The sequence below is a fragment of the Sinohyriopsis cumingii genome, chromosome 15 (genome assembly GCF_028554795.1).
Source record: "Sinohyriopsis cumingii isolate HCF-2022 chromosome 15, ASM2855479v2, whole genome shotgun sequence".
In the NCBI taxonomy this organism is placed as follows: domain Eukaryota; kingdom Metazoa; phylum Mollusca; class Bivalvia; order Unionida; family Unionidae; genus Sinohyriopsis; species Sinohyriopsis cumingii.
Genome location: NC_142975.1, coordinates 119,447,065 through 119,466,479, shown reverse-complemented (window position 1 = coordinate 119,466,479; position 19,415 = coordinate 119,447,065). Strand labels below are relative to the sequence as shown.

The window sequence follows — 19,415 nt, the reverse complement described above, 5'->3', positions numbered from 1 at the left end:
CGAGTTAGTGCGAGCCCTGCAACGGGTGTTGAAACAAAGCGGTCGTCACCCTCTTCGATGGCAAACGGACAAAGGCACCGAATTTCTGAACCAAGCTTTCCAAAAAGAATTAAAGAAACGTGACATTCATTTTTTTACCACCGAGAATCCCGAAACCAAAGCCAGCATCGTGGAACGTTTTCAACGCACTTTGAAAGAACGCATGTGGAAATATTTTACGCATCACCACACTCTGAAGTACATCGACGTCTTACCGCACCTGGTGCAAGCGTACAACCAATCTTACCATCGAAGCATCGGACGTGCCCCGCAAGACGTGACTCCCGAGAACGAAGTGTTGGTGTTTGAGCGCCTGTTTGGTACGTCCCCGACGAGGGCTGTCCAAAAGAAAAGTGGAGTGTTGGCCGTAGGAGATTGGGTGCGCATTGGTAAAACCAAACGCACTTTCGACAAAGGTTACTTACCTAACTGGACGACCGAATTGTTTCGCGTCACTGGACGAGTGCATGGCCGTCATCCTGCCGACTATAAATTGGAAGACATGAACGGAGAAGTGCTCAAAGGAACGTTTTATTTACCCGAGTTACAACGTGTCACCAAAAAAGAAGACGACGTGTACGACATCGAAAGCATTCTCGAACCCGTAAAGTGGGCAAACGACGTGTCAAAGAAGTCAAAGTACGTTGGAAAGGATATCCACCCAGTTTTGATTCTTGGATCGACGCTTCGCAAGTCATCGACTATAAAAAGAAGTGACCATCATTCCCTTTCACACAGACGCAGCTACGTCGACCACTCCTTCACCTAGTTCTTCTGTGCAAGATTTACAAAAACAACCCTTGTGGGTGTGGTGTGGAGAACGTGTGCCTAAAACGCAAATCGTCTTTTTCTGCCAAATCTTCGTGGTGTATTGTGTCATCGGGGCAGCCATCGCCAATTTGAGTTTGCAACAAGGAGACAAACAATTGTGGACCATTTTATTGAGCAGTTGCATCGGTTACCTGCTTCCCAATCCCTCCCTGAAATTCTCCTCGAACGGGAACCACGGGAACCTTGTGTCCAGTGCCAGTGCCAGTCACCACTCCAACAACAACCACAACCAGAACCCCATTTTGGGCGGAGACACGCCTCTGACGTCCAGTAACCCCTCGGAGAGCCACAGAACTCTGGAATTATGAGTCACGAAAACCAATTTTTCTTAACCTTACCCAGTGACAGTTCCATGGAGGTGTTTCCCAACAACACGTTGTGCTGTTACACGGCCAAATTACCTCAGGCTATCCCCTTAGATCACGAAGCCCATTGGGAAGTGGCTTTAGTGGAAATCATTCACCCGACCCAAGTCCTCAATGTCCTTCCCAATCAAAATTCTTTTACAGTGGAAGTTCATGACGAGCAAATGCAACAGTGGTTGGATGCCAATGTCAAATATGACAAGAAAACCCGTTTACAAAATCAAAAGTCGACTATCTATCACTTGTTCATTCCCCCAGGCTATTATTTTAGTGGTCAACATTTGGTCAGCACCATAGCCACCGGGTTTAATGGCGTGTTTCTGAAAGCTTTGGAGCAAGCCAGAAAAAGTGTCACCCTGGAATACCACAAAACAGCTCGTCGCTTCCTTATGAAATTTCCTGGGGGGGGGGGTAAAATCATGTCTTTCTTATTTTGTCCTGAATTGTTTGCCATGTTGGGCGGGGACATGGAACTGAGAAAGAAAGTAGAACAACAAAAAGTCGAATTAGCAGTCATTTCCGACAACGATTCTTTTGCCAAGTTATTTCGTGCCCCGGTTGAACTGAACCAAGGACTGAATTTGATTTTTGTGTATTCCGATGTGGTGGAGTACAACGTGGTGGGACACACCTCCGTACCGTTACTGCGTGTCATTCCTTTCAAAGTGGATTCTGTCACCCTTGCTGACGAAGAAGGTGGAAACACTTATCACGTCCACCGCGAATTTGTACATCCTCACTATTTACCTGTCAGCAAGTCGTATTTGGACACGGTCAACATTACTATAAAAGGAGATTTGGGACAAAATATTCCATTCACCAAAGGAAAAGTCACGGTGAAACTCCATTTTAGAAAACGATTCTCTCACGACTCGTAAGTCATGTATCCAGTGTACCGAGGGGTTGCTCGACAGCGAGGACACGGTTTAGGAGATATGTTAAAATCGTCCTTTCGTTCGGTGGCCCCGGTGTTGAAACCGATGGTGACACGCGGATTGCACGCCTTGAAAGATGCGGCACTGACGCAAGGCAAAGAATTTCTCCAAAATGTCATCATCGACAAACAAAACCCTAAAGAAGCCTTCATGAGGGCTGGCAAAAATGTCTTGCTGCAAACGGGTAAAGACATTTGAGGCCGACGAGACACACCTATAAATGCCCTGCACGCTACCGAGTCAGGCATTCAGCAAGGACAAGGCAGAAAGAGACGACGAAGAAAACACCCTTTCACCAGACTTCAAGCTAGAAAGACAAAGAAAAGAAGAACCGTTCGAGACTTAGACGTTTTCGATTATTAAAGTATTGAGACACGGAAAAAAATGATGCACCGAGAATCTTGCGCTTGTTCCAAAACGGAACTGGACCTGTTTGCCATGCCCCCCACGATGATGACGATGCAAGAATCCCAGTCTGTGGAATTTCACCCCGTCTCCTCTTTGACAGCCTCAGCTCCCATCGAGTTTGAAATTAAAGGACAGCCCGAAGATTACATCGATCTGAATAGCAGTTACTTGTACTTGAAAGTCAAAGTTGTCGATGAGGACGATTCGCCCCTAGATGGCGATGAGGTAATAGCTCCCGTCAACAATTTCATGCATTCCTTGTTCAGTGGAGTGGACTTGTACTTGAATAACAAACTGGTCAGTAGCAACATGGATACTTACTCTTATCGCGCCTACCTGGAAAATCTCTTGACGTACGGAATAGATGCCAAGAACACTCATCTCAATGCCTGTGTGCTATGGGAAGCTGACGAAGCTGAAAAGTTTGAAACATTCGAAACTAGTACAACGAAAGACAACAATGATGGATTTGTAGAACGAAGAAACAGAATCATGGGACCCAACAAAAGTTTAGAACTGATGGATCGTTTGCATTTGGACATGTGGTTGCAAGAGAAATATTTGCTGAATGGGGTGAATGTTAGCCTGAGACTGAATCGTAGTAGTGCCACTTTCCATTTGATGGGTACTACTGCTTGCAAAACTGTCATCGAGGAAGCCAGGCTCTACGTACGACGCGTAGAAGTGTTACCTGAAGTGGGAAACGACATCAGTCAGACGTTGAGCAGAACGACCGCCAAGTATCCGATACGACGCGTGGAAGTGAAAACCTTCACCATTCCCAAGGGGCAACGATCCATGATCGAAGATCATCTGTTCCAAGGACAGTTACCCAAACGTTTGATCGTTGGTATCGTCGAGAATACAGCCTTCAACGGAGTTTTGGCTAAAAATCCTTTCTACTTTAAACACTTTGACGTGTCCAAGATCGAAGTCAGTCGCGATGGCAAGACCTTGTGTACCCGACCTTTCGAACCTAACTTTGACAAGAAGAATTAATTGAGGTCGTACTTGTCCCTGTACGATGCCACGGGACAGTTAGGAACCAACACCAGTCACGGTATTACGTACGAGGATTATGCAGGAGGCTATGCTTTGTGGGCTTTCGATTTCACTCCAGACCAAGGCAGCGACGAGGGACATTTCCACCCTATAAAATCCGGCCAGATTCGTGTGGAACTTCAGTTTGCAAATGCACTGGAAGAGACAGTGAACGTCATCCTGTATGCAGAATTCGATAATACCATAGAAATCAACAGTTTGAGAGAAGTCATTCTAGACTATTAGAAGCCATGGAAGACTCTTATCCCTCTTTACCTAGTGGAGAAACTTTAGAGATGAAATGTGAGGAAACTGTGGAAGAAGAATCCCAAGACAAAGACGAAGAAGATATCATGATGAAGTCGAGATGGCCAGAACAAGAAGCCCATTTAGTCTCCTGTTTTGCCAAACACTTGGTCGAAAAAATGACGGAATTGATCAAGAAAAATTGCTATGGATGTCAAAACGATCATCCCAGTCAAATTCAACACGACAAATGCCTGATGCTGAGTCAAGAAGAAAAATTGGACGAGTATCTGGACGAAGCTTGGAGTCTCATCTCGGACGAAGACGTGTTGCACCAGTGGTATAAAGACTTGCGTGAACATTCTTGTCCACCATTAACCACTCAAGAGATCCATCGTATCGAAACTCTCCTGAATCAAAGTGAGGAGACGAAACGAAGAAACGGTTATTTGTCAGACATTTTCAAGCAAAAAGTCAGGATCGAATTGACGACTTATTATTACCTGTAAAGAAGAAAACAACACACAAATGGATACCTGGGAACTTCATTACCTTTTGAACCACAGTTCGTATACGGCTTCTTGGAATCCTGTCGTCTGTGCTAAAAATGAACTCCCTCATCGCAAACCTCAAGACCATCTAGCTTATGTCATCAACACAGACGACAGTCATCTCCCAGGAACACACTGGGTAGCCGTTTACTTTCCTCAAGAAGGATGTGTGGAATATTTCGATTCGTATGGATTGCCCCCTTTGGAAGACGATATCATTGACTTTATGAGAAGAAATGCTCAGACCACCCGATTCAATAATGTGAAATTACAAGGCACAGATTCCTTGGTGTGTGGACAATATTGTGTGTATTTTCTGCATCATCGCAGCCTGGGCTATTCCTTAGAACATTTAGTGACTCATTTTGATCCTCGTTCTTCTTCTAGAAATGATGTGAAAGTAGATCGATGGTTTTGTGACCATTATGCTTATCTTTTGTCTCAAGCTAGGAAACGTAGTGTCCATCAATGGCCTAATGACTTCCAACAGTGGAAATCACAATTTCATTCACAACGTTGTCAGCCCTGTTTAAAGTAGACTATAAATTGAAAAAATGTTTGTGATTTGAAAAAAATGTTTGATGTTATATGGTTGGATTATTGTTAAAAATGTTAGAGTTGTTTGTTAGTGTTAAGTGATTTTTGAATAAAAAATGTGTTTTGAAAAAAATGCCTTTGTCTTTTGTTTGGCTATAAGAATGCTGATTCATGCTCTTTGACCTCTTACTATCCCTCTTATGACACTCATTGAACGTTGCGGCTCGAAAACCGTAGAGGGATGTTTTCCTTCACGTCCGCGCTTTGACTTTAAGAACCGGGGTAGTTTCCAGTCTAACCATCCATTGTCGACTCATCCTCCTACAAAGATGTGCTCCAAACTAGCTAAGCTAAACGAAGCCTACGTGAATTTGCATAGGGTCAGACACAGTCTGATACCGAAGCCAGAAGAAATAGAGAATGTGAGAATGCTAAAAGTCACTGAAGACCTGATAGAAGAGCTCTTCAGAGAAGAAGTGAACAGGGAGAAAGAAGAATGGATAGAGAAGTACAGACTTCAGAGACAGCAGCAGCAACAGCAACAACAACAACAACAACAGCAGCAGCAGCAACCTGAACCTGACAGAGGCTTTGTCGATTTTCGTATCGACACCAAAGAGTTTTTCTTCTCTTTCCGAAGAAGCAGACCTATCGCCAGAAAGTCTATCCTTAGAGGACATCGCATTCTTAGAAGCTAAAAGATTGCCATAGCAAACAAAAAAAAAACAAAAAAAAAACAGCCCTTTTCAGGGCTACCCCAATACTCTAGAAAAGAAATAACCATCAATTTGCCAATGTGCGTAGGTAGAGTAGTGTGAATATAAACACTAACTCTTTTTTTAATAGTGCGAGTGTATGTGTTTGTGTGTTTGTGTTTGTAACAGCTCACGTACGTTGGTATGGATAGTAGATTAAGATAATGTCTTTTTTTGGCTGTTTGAGGTGTGGGGAGAGTAGATTTGGGGGGTTTGATTGGATTGCTTTGCGTATGTGAATAGCATATTGAAGTGATTAATGAAAAAAAAATTTGTAGAATAGTGATGGGTAGTATAAAAAAGTGAGTGAGTGTTTCTTTTAGGTCCGCGCGTTGTTTTGGTCATGATCTAGGTAAGATCAATTTTATGTTTTTAGGGGATGTTTTCCTTCACGTCCGCGCTTTTAGTATAAATTAAAAGTCACTCGTCAGTCCAGCTATCCTTGTTGATTGATCAACACCAGAATGAACACCAGATTAGCGAAACTGTTGGAACTTCATGTGCATCTGGAATATGCCAGGCGCCTGTTGAACGAACTGGCCGCGGAAGCGATTGTGGAAGAGGGAAGGATGAAAGAGGAGGAGAGAAGAAACAAAGAAGAGGCGGAGAGAAGATACAAAGAAGAGGAGGAAAAGGAGAGAAGAAATTTCAGAATCCCCGAGACAGAAAATTGGGATTCTGAAGCTATTTATCCTGCCTCTGCTCTCTCCCCAAAAAAAGTAAGAAGCAACTGGGGAACAAGATGTGTATGTGGCGCCAGGCCTGGAAGGTGCCATCATTAACCAGGTGTCCATGAAGTTCCCCAAAAAAAAAACAGCCCTTTTCAGGGCTACCCAATACTCTAGAAAAGAAATAACCATCAATTTGCCAATGTGTGTAGGTAGAGTGGTGTGAATATAAACACTGTCTCTTTTTTCATAGTGTGAGTGTATGTGTGTTTGTGTTTGTGTTTGTAACTGCTCACGTAAGTTTGTGTGAATAGTAGATTATGGGTTTGTTTATTGTTTCTTAGCGTATGTGGAGAGTATAGTTTGGGTTTTATTATACGAAATGAGAAAGTAGGGGGATGTTTTCCTTCACGTCCGCGCGTTGTTTGGTCATGATCTAGGTAATATCGATTTTATGTCTTAGGGGATGTTTTCCTTCACGCCCGCGCTTTTTATATAAGAACCCACAAGGTTCGTCGTTCGCACCATTCTACAAAGAATAAAAAAGAAGATGGCTTCGAACCACCTTGACAAAATGAAAAAATTGCAAGATGTTTTGGACAATTTAGGAATAATGGAGCAGATGTTAGTAAGACTCAATGAAGACCATTATTCTTATAGTCCCCATCGAGTAAAGATGGAAATTAATAACTTAAGAAAAGTAAAGGACATAATAAGTGGTGTCATGAATGAAATAAAGGAGGAGAAGGAGGATGAAGAGGAAAGGATAAGGATAAGAGAATGGAATGAAAAAATTGAAAAAGAAAAAGAAAATGAGAAGAGGAAGAAAGAAGAGGAGGAGAAGAAAGAAGAGGAGGAGAAAAAAAAAGAAGAGAAAGAGTGTAGGAGAGAAAATAAGAAGTTGGTGGAGAAAAAGAAGAAATTAGAAGCAGAAGAAAGCAGAAGAAACCCAAAGGCCCTTTTCAGGGCCACCCACATTTCTCGAAAAGAGAATGACTTTCCATTGCCTACCCCTTTTTTTAAAAAAAAATTAAAAAAAAAATCAAAAAAAATCCCATATTCAATTTCCCTTGTCGCTCAACAGTCCCACGATTTTTCTCCATGTTAATTTCCCTTGTCGCTATATGTTCCCACGATTTTTCTCCATGTTAATTTTCCATTGTCGCTATATGTTCCGGGGGGGGGGGGTCTGTAATGCTAATTCCCATTGTCGCTATAGTATCCCACTTTACTACTTTAGTTTCCTTGATATTAATATTTGTAGAGATAGTGTTATCAATATTTTATATCACATTTACATCTAAAAATGAAACATTCGTACTAGATGCAGTATAAGTAAATTTAATTGTCGGATGAAAATGATTTAGGCGATCAGTAATTTTTTTTTAGTTCTTCGGTTGACTGCTTCCAGATATAAATACGTCATCGAAAAATCTGAACCAAAGAGATGGATTAAACTTTTCGTTTTCAAGAAAATCCTTTTCAAATTTACAAAGGGAAGAGTATGAAGGAGCCATATTAATACCCATTGCCGTACCCATTATTTGTATGTAATTCGTATTATTAAGTTGAAAATAATTATTTTCCAAGACAAGTTTTATTATTATACGAATATCTTCACAAGATAGTGTGCTATTATTAGGATTGTTATCAAGAAAATATTTACACGCTTCAGTACTAACTGGGGCCCCGAGTGGCTGAGTGGTCTAAAGCGCTCACCGTTCCGGATCACTGCCATCTCACCTCTGTCTGCGTATGTTCGAGTCCAAGGCTCGGCTAGCGTGGGTACGTGGGAAAAGCCTGCCAGTAGCTTCTCGTGGGTCGGTGGTTCTTTCCTGGGTTTTCCAGGGTTCTTCCTCCACCAGTTATACTGGCCGCCATATATGGCCTATCTTGTGCTGAAAAATGGCGTTAAACCCTACAACAACAACAACAACAACAACAACAACATCAATACTAACTGCATGCGGAAAGTTGGTATATAGTGATGTTACGTCAAATAATACCAGGATTGAAATTAACACATAGCTGTGGAATAGACTTGAACTTTTTAATGAAAGTTGTTGTATCATTAATGTATGATTTCATTATGAGTTTTGGGTAATATGTAGAATTGAGGTGTACGCATGTTAAGAGGGAAAATATCAAATTCCTCACATGCGGATTTTTTTTATTATTGTCGTCTCATTAATGCATGTTGATTTTTTTATATTTAATTTCTAATTTACGGATCTTCGACAATATGTTTGTAGTAGCTTTCATCATTTAATTGACGTTCAACTTCTTTAACATAATCTTCTTGATTCATAGTGTTTGACTAATCATCCTTTTTAATCACTATACTGTCGTCATTCATTAGATTATATAAAGAATTAATTTCGTCTTAGAAATATTACTAGGATATTGCTCTTTATGATTACCAGTTAATATATCTTTTGTGATCGCGTATAAATAAAAATCTAAATATGAATCACGTAAAAGATGTTTTAATTCTGTTATAAAAAGGTTATCTGGGTTTTGGGGCGACTTTTCCGGACGAAGTGGGGCGACTTCTCCAACCACTCTGGAGCGACTTCTCCAGATACGTTTGGGGCGAGTTCTCCATGGGGCGAGTTCTCTGCATACCTGCGTCTATCGGTGGTTTGTGTGAAAACAATATGGCGACAGCCGGTCACAGTGATGTTATGGTCTATTTTTAGCCCGAAGTAGATTTAAATTCAAGCGATTTTAGCACAAAATGGAAGATACTGGAGGGAAGAAAAAAAAGCACATAAGTGTGAAGTATCTGACAAAAGATTTTGGAACAGTGGAACTATAAATGAACACACGAAGATACACACTGGAGAAAAGCCATTTAAGTGTGAAGTATGTAATAAAATGTTTAGTTCGGTTGGACGTATACATAGCCATTCAATGATACTGAATGAGAACATGAGGTCAGATACTGGAGAAAAATCATGTCAGTGTGAAATGTGTGGTAAAACGTTTAGACAGGGTGGACATCTTCGCAGGCACATGAGAATACATACTGGAGAAAAACCATTCAAATGTGGAGTATGTTTTAAAATGTTTAGTGTCAGTGGACATCTCAATAGCCACATGAGGACGCATACTGGAGAAAAACCATTTAAGTGTGAAGTATGCTATAAAATGTTTAGCATGGGTGGAAGTCTACAGAGACACATGAGGATACATACTGGAGAAAAACCATTTAAATGTGAAGTATGTAATAAAATGTTTAGCATGAGTGGAAGTCTAGGGAGGCACATGAGGATACATACTGGAGAAAAACCATTTAAATGTGAAGTATGTAACAAAACGTTTAGCATGGGTGGAGGTCTGCTGGTACACATGAGGATACATACTGGAGAAAAACCATTTAAATGTGAAGTATGTAATAAAAGGTTTGTTGAGAGTGGATCTCTGAATAGCCACATGAGGATACATACTAGAGAAAAACCATTTAAATGTGAAGTATGTAATAAAATGTTTAGTAGCAATGGACATTTGAATCGGCACATGAGGATACATACTGGAGAAAAACCATATAAATGTGAAGTATGTACTAAACGGTTTAGTGTGAGTGGATCTTTGAATTTGCACATGAGGATACATACTGGAGAAAAACCATTTAATTGTGACTTATGCAATAAAAGGTTTAGGGAGAGTGGCGCTTTGAATCGGCACATGAGGATACATATTGGAGACAAGCCCGATGGGTAACTCACTTTGAATACAGAATGGGCCCGGTCAAAAATAAGAGGCCCCTGGTGTCGGGCTGTCAGATGTTTTGAGCACTGAAATGACTAAAACCCATTGACTCCTGAACTGATTCACTTACAAGTAACATTCTTCAAAAAAGTTGATGAAATCTTTCCAAAACCCCTTGACGTTCAGGGTGATAGATGATTTAAACTGTGGGGTGCCTAACCTATACACAACTTGTTAGAACATTCCAGACATAAATTTTGACACTTAATACACTGGACAGATTTGGGACAAACATGATCGATCATTATTCTACAAAATGTTTAATGTAATGCAGGAATAGGTTTCATATGAGCCTTATGACTTATGTATCCTCTGTTTGGGTTTTCCTACTATTGGATAAGTCTGACAAGATCAACAGTCTTTACAAAAATGACTTCTTAATTTTGGCCAGTGAAAATGATTCAAGATCTTGTGACAAGTCTCACTGACTCCTAAATAACCAATGAAGGGGGTTTCTTGGGCTAGACTAAAAATATCCTGTATGTATGACCTCAGAATGATAACTTGATAGCTCACTGACCACTTGTCACCAGTATATACCTCAGGTACATTCAAAACAAGACCCTGGCCTATACCTCTTTGAAATAATAGCATTTGGAATTGCTTTATCTTTATTATTTTGCTTAATGTTTAGCCTGTAGCAATCAGAAATTACATCACCATTGTTTTTACAATATGTATGAGGAGATAAAGATTAATGACCAGTTTTATCAGACATTTCATTTCTAAACATTGTGCCATTTTGTAACTTGTAAGTACAGGTATGATACTTAGATAATATTTTACCCCAACTGCAGAGAGGAAGACTTACTGGCGAAGTAAACTTTGTGAGTAAAGGAGTATCATCAGGTTTGCGAGCAGCATTTCCGAAGTTTCCACTTTTTGTTAATTTAGATAGATTTAGACATCACGACGGATGCACCTCTTGAAATCCTTAATTTATATGAGCTGACTCAGGTTATCAAAATGTTTATAGACCTATCTGGCACCATCAGTGGAATAGTTATTTTTTTTCTTCTCCTTTCCGAAATTGAAATTTGTTTATCCAGGCTTTTGTATACCACATACTGACTCAGTTGGATATTAAACACACCTTCAAATATGGAAGATGGTATACTGATTTGGGTTTGGTGTGATGTTGCAGAGTGTGTGTATTTGAGTATGCTAAATGGTGTGGTTTGCACATTGGTTAATATCTTATTCAATCAGATAAATACAGTTTATGCCATTTGCCATTTATAGAATAATTATGCTCAGCAATGGTGTTTTGAAACACACTTCAAATGTGATCACTTAGGTCTCTGCCACCATGTTTAATGGTGATGACTCCTTGTGATTTAATGTCGCAGCAATTTCATTCAGTGACTGTTTTGGAACTTCATATTTTGTCTTTGAATTAGATTACCTCTAACATACTTTAGTTTTTAAATTATATGTGTTCAGGAGGAATTTTAAGTAATTTCTTTAATTTAAATCTCTTTGAAGTAATACATGCACACATAGATTGTCATATTGACCTTTTATTCATTGATTGCATAATATGACAGGCTGATAATATATTCCAATCTGAAATTGAGAGAAAAATGGTGATAGTAATTTATTTTGAGTAGTAAATCATTATAAGTCATGAAATGTACAGGGTTTTTATCATCATATGTTATTATATAATGTTTGTTTCCAAGTTTCCAAAAAAATATTGTCATTATTAATATTAGAGTATAACAGTGTTTCTTTTTTTGTAGTCATGATCACTCTAGTTGATTAATATAGTTAATTTAGTTGTATCACCAGTTTTTTTCTCTCAAAGACTTTTCTTTTGATTTTTGTAATTTTCCATCTAATCATAATTATTTGTCAACATTTCATAATTCTGTTCTAGTTTTCTGACCAATATAATGTTTATTACTTGTTTTATAATGGAATAATAATTTTGGAATGTATTTTAAAAAAATGATAATCACATTTTGCAGGAAAGGAAAAGCATTTGTACAAGATACCATTTGAGAAATTGTTTAGTGTAAACATAACCATGATAAAATGTGTGTGATTTTGATTTTTAACGTAGCTTTGACAATTTTTCAGTCATGTCACCACGATGTCTGCAATGTGGCAGTTTATAGTGATGTCTAGCACTGGGGCATCATGCTGCAGACATGTAGCATGATGTCCCACCCAGTCACATTATCCTGACACCAGGCCGACCAGTGCTAACACTAACCTCTTAATGCTGAACGCCCAGCAAGGCAGCTGTTAGTACCATATTTGTAAGTTTCTGGTATGACTCGGCCGGGGATCGAACCCACGACCTCCTGCATCCGAGGCGGATGTTCTAACCACTAGGCTACCGGAGCGGTCATGATAAAATGTATGAGTATATAATGCTAAACCAGCATTAAATAATTTTATGTTAGGTTTCTGGTAGCATTTTCCCCATAATCTATATTCTGATCTTTTCTAAAATCATCTTTCACAAAAGAAAAACAACAAATATTTGTATCTAGCATGAGAACTTGTTTAATAAAATATATTCACATCGTTTTGCATTGTGATTCATTATATCAAATATCTATGTTTGTTGTTTAAAATTAATTTTGATTAAGTTGGCATAGTATATTTTTATACAACATAATGATATAAATCTTTTTGTGAATGGATACGATGGAAACCAAAACCAATCAACAAACAACAACAAAGAAAAGAATTCATAGAAAAATGGTTGTTAGTCCATTCTATATTAAAGAAACAAATATCAGAAGAAGAATAAGGAAAACAAAATTTATCAAACAGATTTTGCCAAACCTGCATCAAAACCTATTAGAAAATTAGGAAACCTGCAGCAAGAGATAGGTAAAAAAACAAGATAAATTAATTGAACAATGAGAAGATAAATATTACAGCATTAGGGTTCATCCATTTAGTATGTACGCATGGAGGAGGGTAACCCAAATGCATATGCTTTTGTATGGGTGTGTGTGTCCTGTACGTCATTTGCGATTATAGATTTTAGTTTATTTTCTTGTTCCAATTTGTGCCCGTTTTTTATGGCCATGGTGTTTATTCTTGGTTTGGTTTGTGTCCAAGGGGTTTGGTCATTTGGTTTGGTATATTCTTCCTGTTGTTCAAGTATTGGGAGTTGTTCCCTAAGTTCTAAGATTAGTTTGCCACCTGGTATGTTTGGAACTAGTTTGTGGCTAAAAGAAAGGTTACATTTGCAAATGGCAATGTTAGTGGGATGCGTGTTGGGATGGTTCGTTAATGGAGTGGAGTATCTGAGTAACATTTCCTGTCACAGTTTTAGCGGTGGTTCCCCAGTGAGGACTTGAAGCTCGTCCAGTGAGGTGAAGGGAAGTGTGCCTGTGAAGACGAGTAAAGCTTTCCTTTGGATGGCATCTAGTTTGTTTAGGAGTGGTTGTTTTGCAGAGTTATACACTTGACAACCGGTCTAATTTGGATCTTACAAGGGCTTTGTAGATGGTAAGCAAAGTGTCTTGGTTGGATCCCATGTGTTACCTTTATGGTTTCTTAGGAGATTCAAGTCTTTATTGCAGCTTCTATCCACACACGGGAAGGAGAAAGAAACCACAATATCTACTATCCACACAAACGTATGCGAACGCTTAGAAACCCCCAAATTTACTATCCAAACAAATGTACGCGCACTTAGACAAACACACACTCTACTAAACACACAAACGCGAGTTCACACACCCTCACATCCCACAGAAGGAAGAAGAAAAAACAAGCCCAAAATTTACTATCCACACAGAAGGAAAGGGTAAAAAACCCAATATCTACTATAAAAACCCCCAATATCTACTATACACAAAACGTACACGTACTCATACAAACACAATATCTACTATCCTCGCAAATGTACGCGAACACATACAAACACATAAATATACATATACCACAGAGGGAAGAAGAAAAAACAAACCCCAAAATATACTATCCACACAGAAGGGAGGGAAAACAACCCCAAAATATACTATCCACACACGGGAAGAAGAAGAAAAAAACAAACACAACCAGTACCTACTATCCACACAGAGGGAAGAAGAAAAAATAACCGAATATACACTATCCACAAGAGGGAAGAAAATAAAAACACAATATATTATTAACAGCACAGAGGGAAGAAGAAAACCATTATATACTATCAACACAGTGAAGAAAATAACCAAATATGCACTATCCACACTGAGCGAAGAAGAAAAAAAAACCTTAATATACTAACCACACAGAGGGAAGAAGAAAACCAGTATATACTATCCACACAGTGAAGAAATAACCCATTATATACACTATCAACACAGAGTGAAGAAAATAACCCATTAAATACCATCAACACAGAGTGAACAAGAAGAAGTGTTTTGAAGGCACCTAAACCCTCGCCTACAGTGACTAACTCTATCAAACACCCCAACTCCAAAACCCATTTAACCCGTCATTCCACGGCGTCAGTGTGTGATTTTAGAAAAAATCGAGACACAAAATGATGGATGAACAGAATGACTATGTTTTACCCACTTGCAAGGTCTAAAATGCCTGCGTGAAGGAACACATCCCTTCCATTTCAATTCTAACTAAAATATTGAACCAGAGGGACAGAGAGAGGTGAAAGAGCACATATGTATGCGGTGTCAATAAAAACAAAATACACATCCTTATTATAAATCGCTAAGACCAAGATACACGTTTTCTTTCTGTTCTATTCTCTTTTAGTAGTTAGTAGGGAATTTCACATCAGGGCCAACGCATTGGCTCAAATTGACAATTTTTTTTAACATTTCCATCTCTTCACTGGCACAAGTAGGGAACTCTGAAACCGTGTCCTTTCTCATGACAACGATAACAAGTATCTTTACTTTTGACTCTCTTTCTTGGACGAAGCAGGTATTCTGGAGACAAATAACCATTTACCTTGCAGATACAGTAAACTTCATCAGCACTTCTAAACTTTCGTATGACTCTCACCAAATCAACGACCAGAAGGGTAAGTTTTGTTACCACTTTCGCCTGTGAATTATGGTTCGTACGACTTAGCAAATCTTTGACCAGCAGGTCGATCTGTGCTGACTCTTCCATCTTCTTGATCGTTTGAGAGTGGAATGAACACTCCCACTCTAATACACTCTCCCTATATACAATGACCTGCTGCGTATTAAACATAGACAAATAAAAGTTTGCAAGAAGATGAAACGATTTCATTGAGCAAGTAAGAGGCAACGACGTGCCCTATCGCCTCACGCAAGAGCTGAAGTGATGGCTCAGATCCGTAGCAGCGATTTCGAAGACGTCATAAATGAGCTTGAATCAACGCTCTCCACTTATGCAACAAAACCAAGAGTCCTGATTCACGCCAAAAGAAATTCGGCCGGTCCATAAAAAATAGTACAACTGGACATGAATTTATCTTACGCGTTTTGCCGTTTCAGGCGTACAGCTTTCCTGTGGCGTTTCGCGTTCTTGCCCCTTGCCTCCTTTTCTCGGCCGGACATGTTCATAACTTAAAAAGTGCGACATTCGCACATAAAAGCGGACTGTAGTGGCTCCATTCTACAGTCCCGATCAATTGAAAATGTCGACCTTCGAGACTTAACCACTCGCGAAAGCACTAGTTGCGTAGGTGACTTAAATCCTTTAAGTGATTGACAAACTTGGTATCTTTTTGTCGGGATTGAAATAAAAAACTGAGCAAATTTAAGCACTTTGCTATAAATAATTTGAGCCACAGATTAAACAACATAAATACCGTTACAACAATAGAAAGCCTTAAATCTTCTATATAAAAAATGCACATAAAAAAAATTAAAAATTAATGATGACTGACCATTAAAATCGAATTTAACCAATGTAATGACATGTATAGATATGCCTCTTACTTTGAGAATGTATGCGGATGTAATCTGCCATGTAATAACAACTTGAAAATAATTATATGCAGAGAGAAACTTCAATTCAAAATTAATTTTGTTTCACAATTATTTCTGTTTCTTTTTCCTTATTTGGAACATACCTAAACACTAATCAAGGGTGGAACAGGGAAGATACACATAAAAGCTTTGATATTTCTGAAAAGTTGAGGTGATATTCAGCTATATATGCTGGGACGTGTCTGTGAGATACTCACAAATAAAAGAAATTCAAATTTCTATTTAAGCTGCAAGTGTGTGCGTGTTTTGGAAAATGGTAAAAAATTGGGTAGACAATTTTCTTGTGACACTTATAAAGCGAAGAGTCTGTGCAAGTGCCAAAAGCTAAAGTGATAAAACTTTTGTACGGTTTGTAAACTTCCACTTTTGAAAATGAGAAGTATCGTAAGTTTTTATCACAAACAGAAATGAAACATAGGGTTTCGACAGTTGTTGTTTAGACACCTCTGCTCAACTTCACAACTTACTTGCTCTGTCTCATACTTTGGTCTTAGGAAAGATCACCGTTGTAGGTGCAGCAACAGTGGTAAGTGCAGAAGGAGACATCGACGCTTCTGTCGAATAAGGGCGTTTGAAAAAAGGTTTTAGTAGTTTTTTTTTAAAATAAAATATCAAATGAAGAAAAACGTGTGTTAAATCAGGCTTGGTAGACATCTTGGTCAACGACAAAGTAAAAGTGACAGTGAGAAGGAGACATCGTAGTCGAGTAGCTGGGTTTTCTGAAGTACGTACGTGTCCTAACAGCACAGTACCGTTTCTAGCACTCTTCATGACATCAAATGTCTATTTTTGTCTTGCAACCTTTTTTTCGTGGTAGGTTTTGAATCGAAGGGATGTTAACTTCCAAATCACAGATGATAGAAAGACACAGAAAAAGACGGGGATATTTCAAAGAGAGGTTCACCGAAAGAGTAGTGACTCCAAAAAGAAAAATTATCTTGTATGGGTAAAAAAACATTTATTTAATTACATACACGAGCTCTACGACCTGTGCCTTGGTCTAAGCCCTATCCATTTAATACATAACTATTGGACATGTAACAAACATATTTACAAGTTATGTACATATTCATTTCTATATCCCATTGCAAAGTACTTTACACATTTCTCGTTACTCAACACGTTTAATTTCATAACCTTCCAAATCCCATTTACACCATGATCTCTCCATACTTCAGAGTCCTTATAACATCATATGCATCATTTCTATATTCCTTACGTTTATTCGTGTAAAGTCTGTATATATTTCCTCTCCATGTACTACTTTAGCCACATGTAAAACTATAAACTTTTGCTGTCTTTTCTCTTCCACAATTCAACTGAAAACCCTTTAGATTCACTCAACTTCACATCACAAACGGTACTGTTAAAGTCTGATACAATTACTGAATTAACCTCAAATTCTAACTTATACTTCTTCATCTTCTTCAAAAGACAAATAGTCAGCCTCATTCAGTTTATACTTTATGCTCGCACGTTGAAGTAAATCTTCAAAGAACAGAATATATCTACAAACTTTTCCAATAAAATCAAAAGGATATCTGGAGAGTATATAATGATGTTGTTGAGCTGTCAAATCTGTTCTTGACAAGTACAGTCTCTAAAAGAAAGTTCTAACAAATATGAATCGAATATCCTTGCTCACTTGATCTACCTTTCTCCTATGCAACTCTTGGCCACGATTATCTTTATTCACTAGCTTAGACTTCTCCTCTCCCCTTGATTTGTAATGAAACTTGTTGATATGACCTTGTAATTACATTGGTAAGCTTTTGATATTCCTAGTTACATTCCTATCACGTAATGAAACTTTCATCCAATCCAGTCCATGTAACCGGGCAATGACCAAATAAGCCTAAAAACTCTCACTCAGATATATCTCATATTTGTTTTAAAAAAACCTTTTCTCGGTCCTATAAAAGTATTTTAAAAAATTACCATTCATACCTTAGGAGAAAAAAATCACTTCATATACAACGTTTACATTTACATTTCATAAAAGAATGCCATTTTATTGCACGCTACATGAAATGTTCATTTGTAAGAAAAAAAGCTAAAACAAACAAGAACTGTCTCCACTGAATTGGAGTCGACGTGTGGTGTGTGTCTTAGTGACTTGCTTTCTTGGATTTCGTTTACCAGCCGATTCCTTGTGGACTCTTTACGAACAGTACCTACCACCAAATAAAACATGGAAGTGGTCCATTTAAATGTCCACGAGAGACTCATTCGTGCGTTGAAGTCGTCACAGATCATATACTCACCTGTTGAGCTGGTTAATTGGGCATAGTTAAGAGGGGAAACAACATGTGGCTTGCCAGGGTCATATATATTAAATATTTCAAATGAAAATTGACCACTGTGGATGAGTATCGATTGATACTCAAGAGGTACGGGATTGTCGAGATCCATTTGAGATTTGGAGTGTTGTTCAAATGTTATATTTGGGAGTAAGTCGCTGACAAAGATGGCTAAACCATCCCCTTTTTAATTATCTTTCATGTTGAGTTTACTGGTGGAAAAGCCGGGGAATTTTGGTAAATGTTTCGAGTTTTGGTGAATTAGGGTTTCTTGAATACAAATTATATCTTATTTGTGTTTGGATTGTTGAGGATTGATCATTAATTCTGATTTATTAATGTTTAATCCACGTATATTCCATTGCCAAATTATTAATTTGTTTTTCATGGTTTCATCCATTTACATATTTATATAGTTAACGTATTTTATTTTATAGATTCTAGTGGTCATATTAGTGTGTGGGGTCAAAGTGTTTCTCTAGTGAGTCTGACAGTAATTTAAAGAAGGTAATACATGGTATGTGGTGGTTTTGAGAGAGTGTTGTAAGTCCCTCCAGGGGTCGTTTAGGTAATAATAATGTTGCTATGTACGAAGACCTCGGGGGAGGGCGTCCTTGTGTTATCTACATTGCTTTTGCATTTGTCACTTGCAATGCTCGCCACTTGGTTGTTTGGTTTGTCTGTAGTCTTGCTTTCTGCTTGAATGCGTACCTCCTGGATGGAGGTTGCTAGGTCAGGATTGGTTGATTGAATGGTATTGCTATTAACATTTCTTTCATTTTTTTAATGGGTCTCTTGTCTGTTTTTATTTGAGGGCAAGGGGTGGGGTCCTTTTGTCAGCTGTTTTGGGGGATTGGATTGGGCGTGGGTAGGGGCGGGGTTAGGGAAAGCTGAGACTTGTAGCGTTGGCTCCGTTTTCTGCGAAGTACTTTTTTAGGTGCGTTAAAGCTTTTGCTTTTGGATATGATAGTTTCTGTTCAGTCATGAGTAGGATTATTTCTTTTTCTCTCCTGGTGTATGGGCAGTCATTAG

General features: G+C 38.7%; 1 protein-coding gene across 1 annotated transcript; it reads left to right on the top strand.

Moving 5' to 3' along the window:
- Positions 1-8,984: 8,984 nt before the first annotated feature.
- Positions 8,985-12,682, top strand: LOC149782590 (uncharacterized). Its single transcript, XM_089934067.1, has one exon. The coding sequence runs from the start codon at positions 9,254-9,256 to the stop codon at positions 10,097-10,099; it is 846 nt and encodes a 281-aa protein (XP_089790193.1). The 5' UTR covers positions 8,985-9,253; the 3' UTR covers positions 10,100-12,682.
- The last annotated feature ends 6,733 nt before the right edge of the window (positions 12,683-19,415 follow it).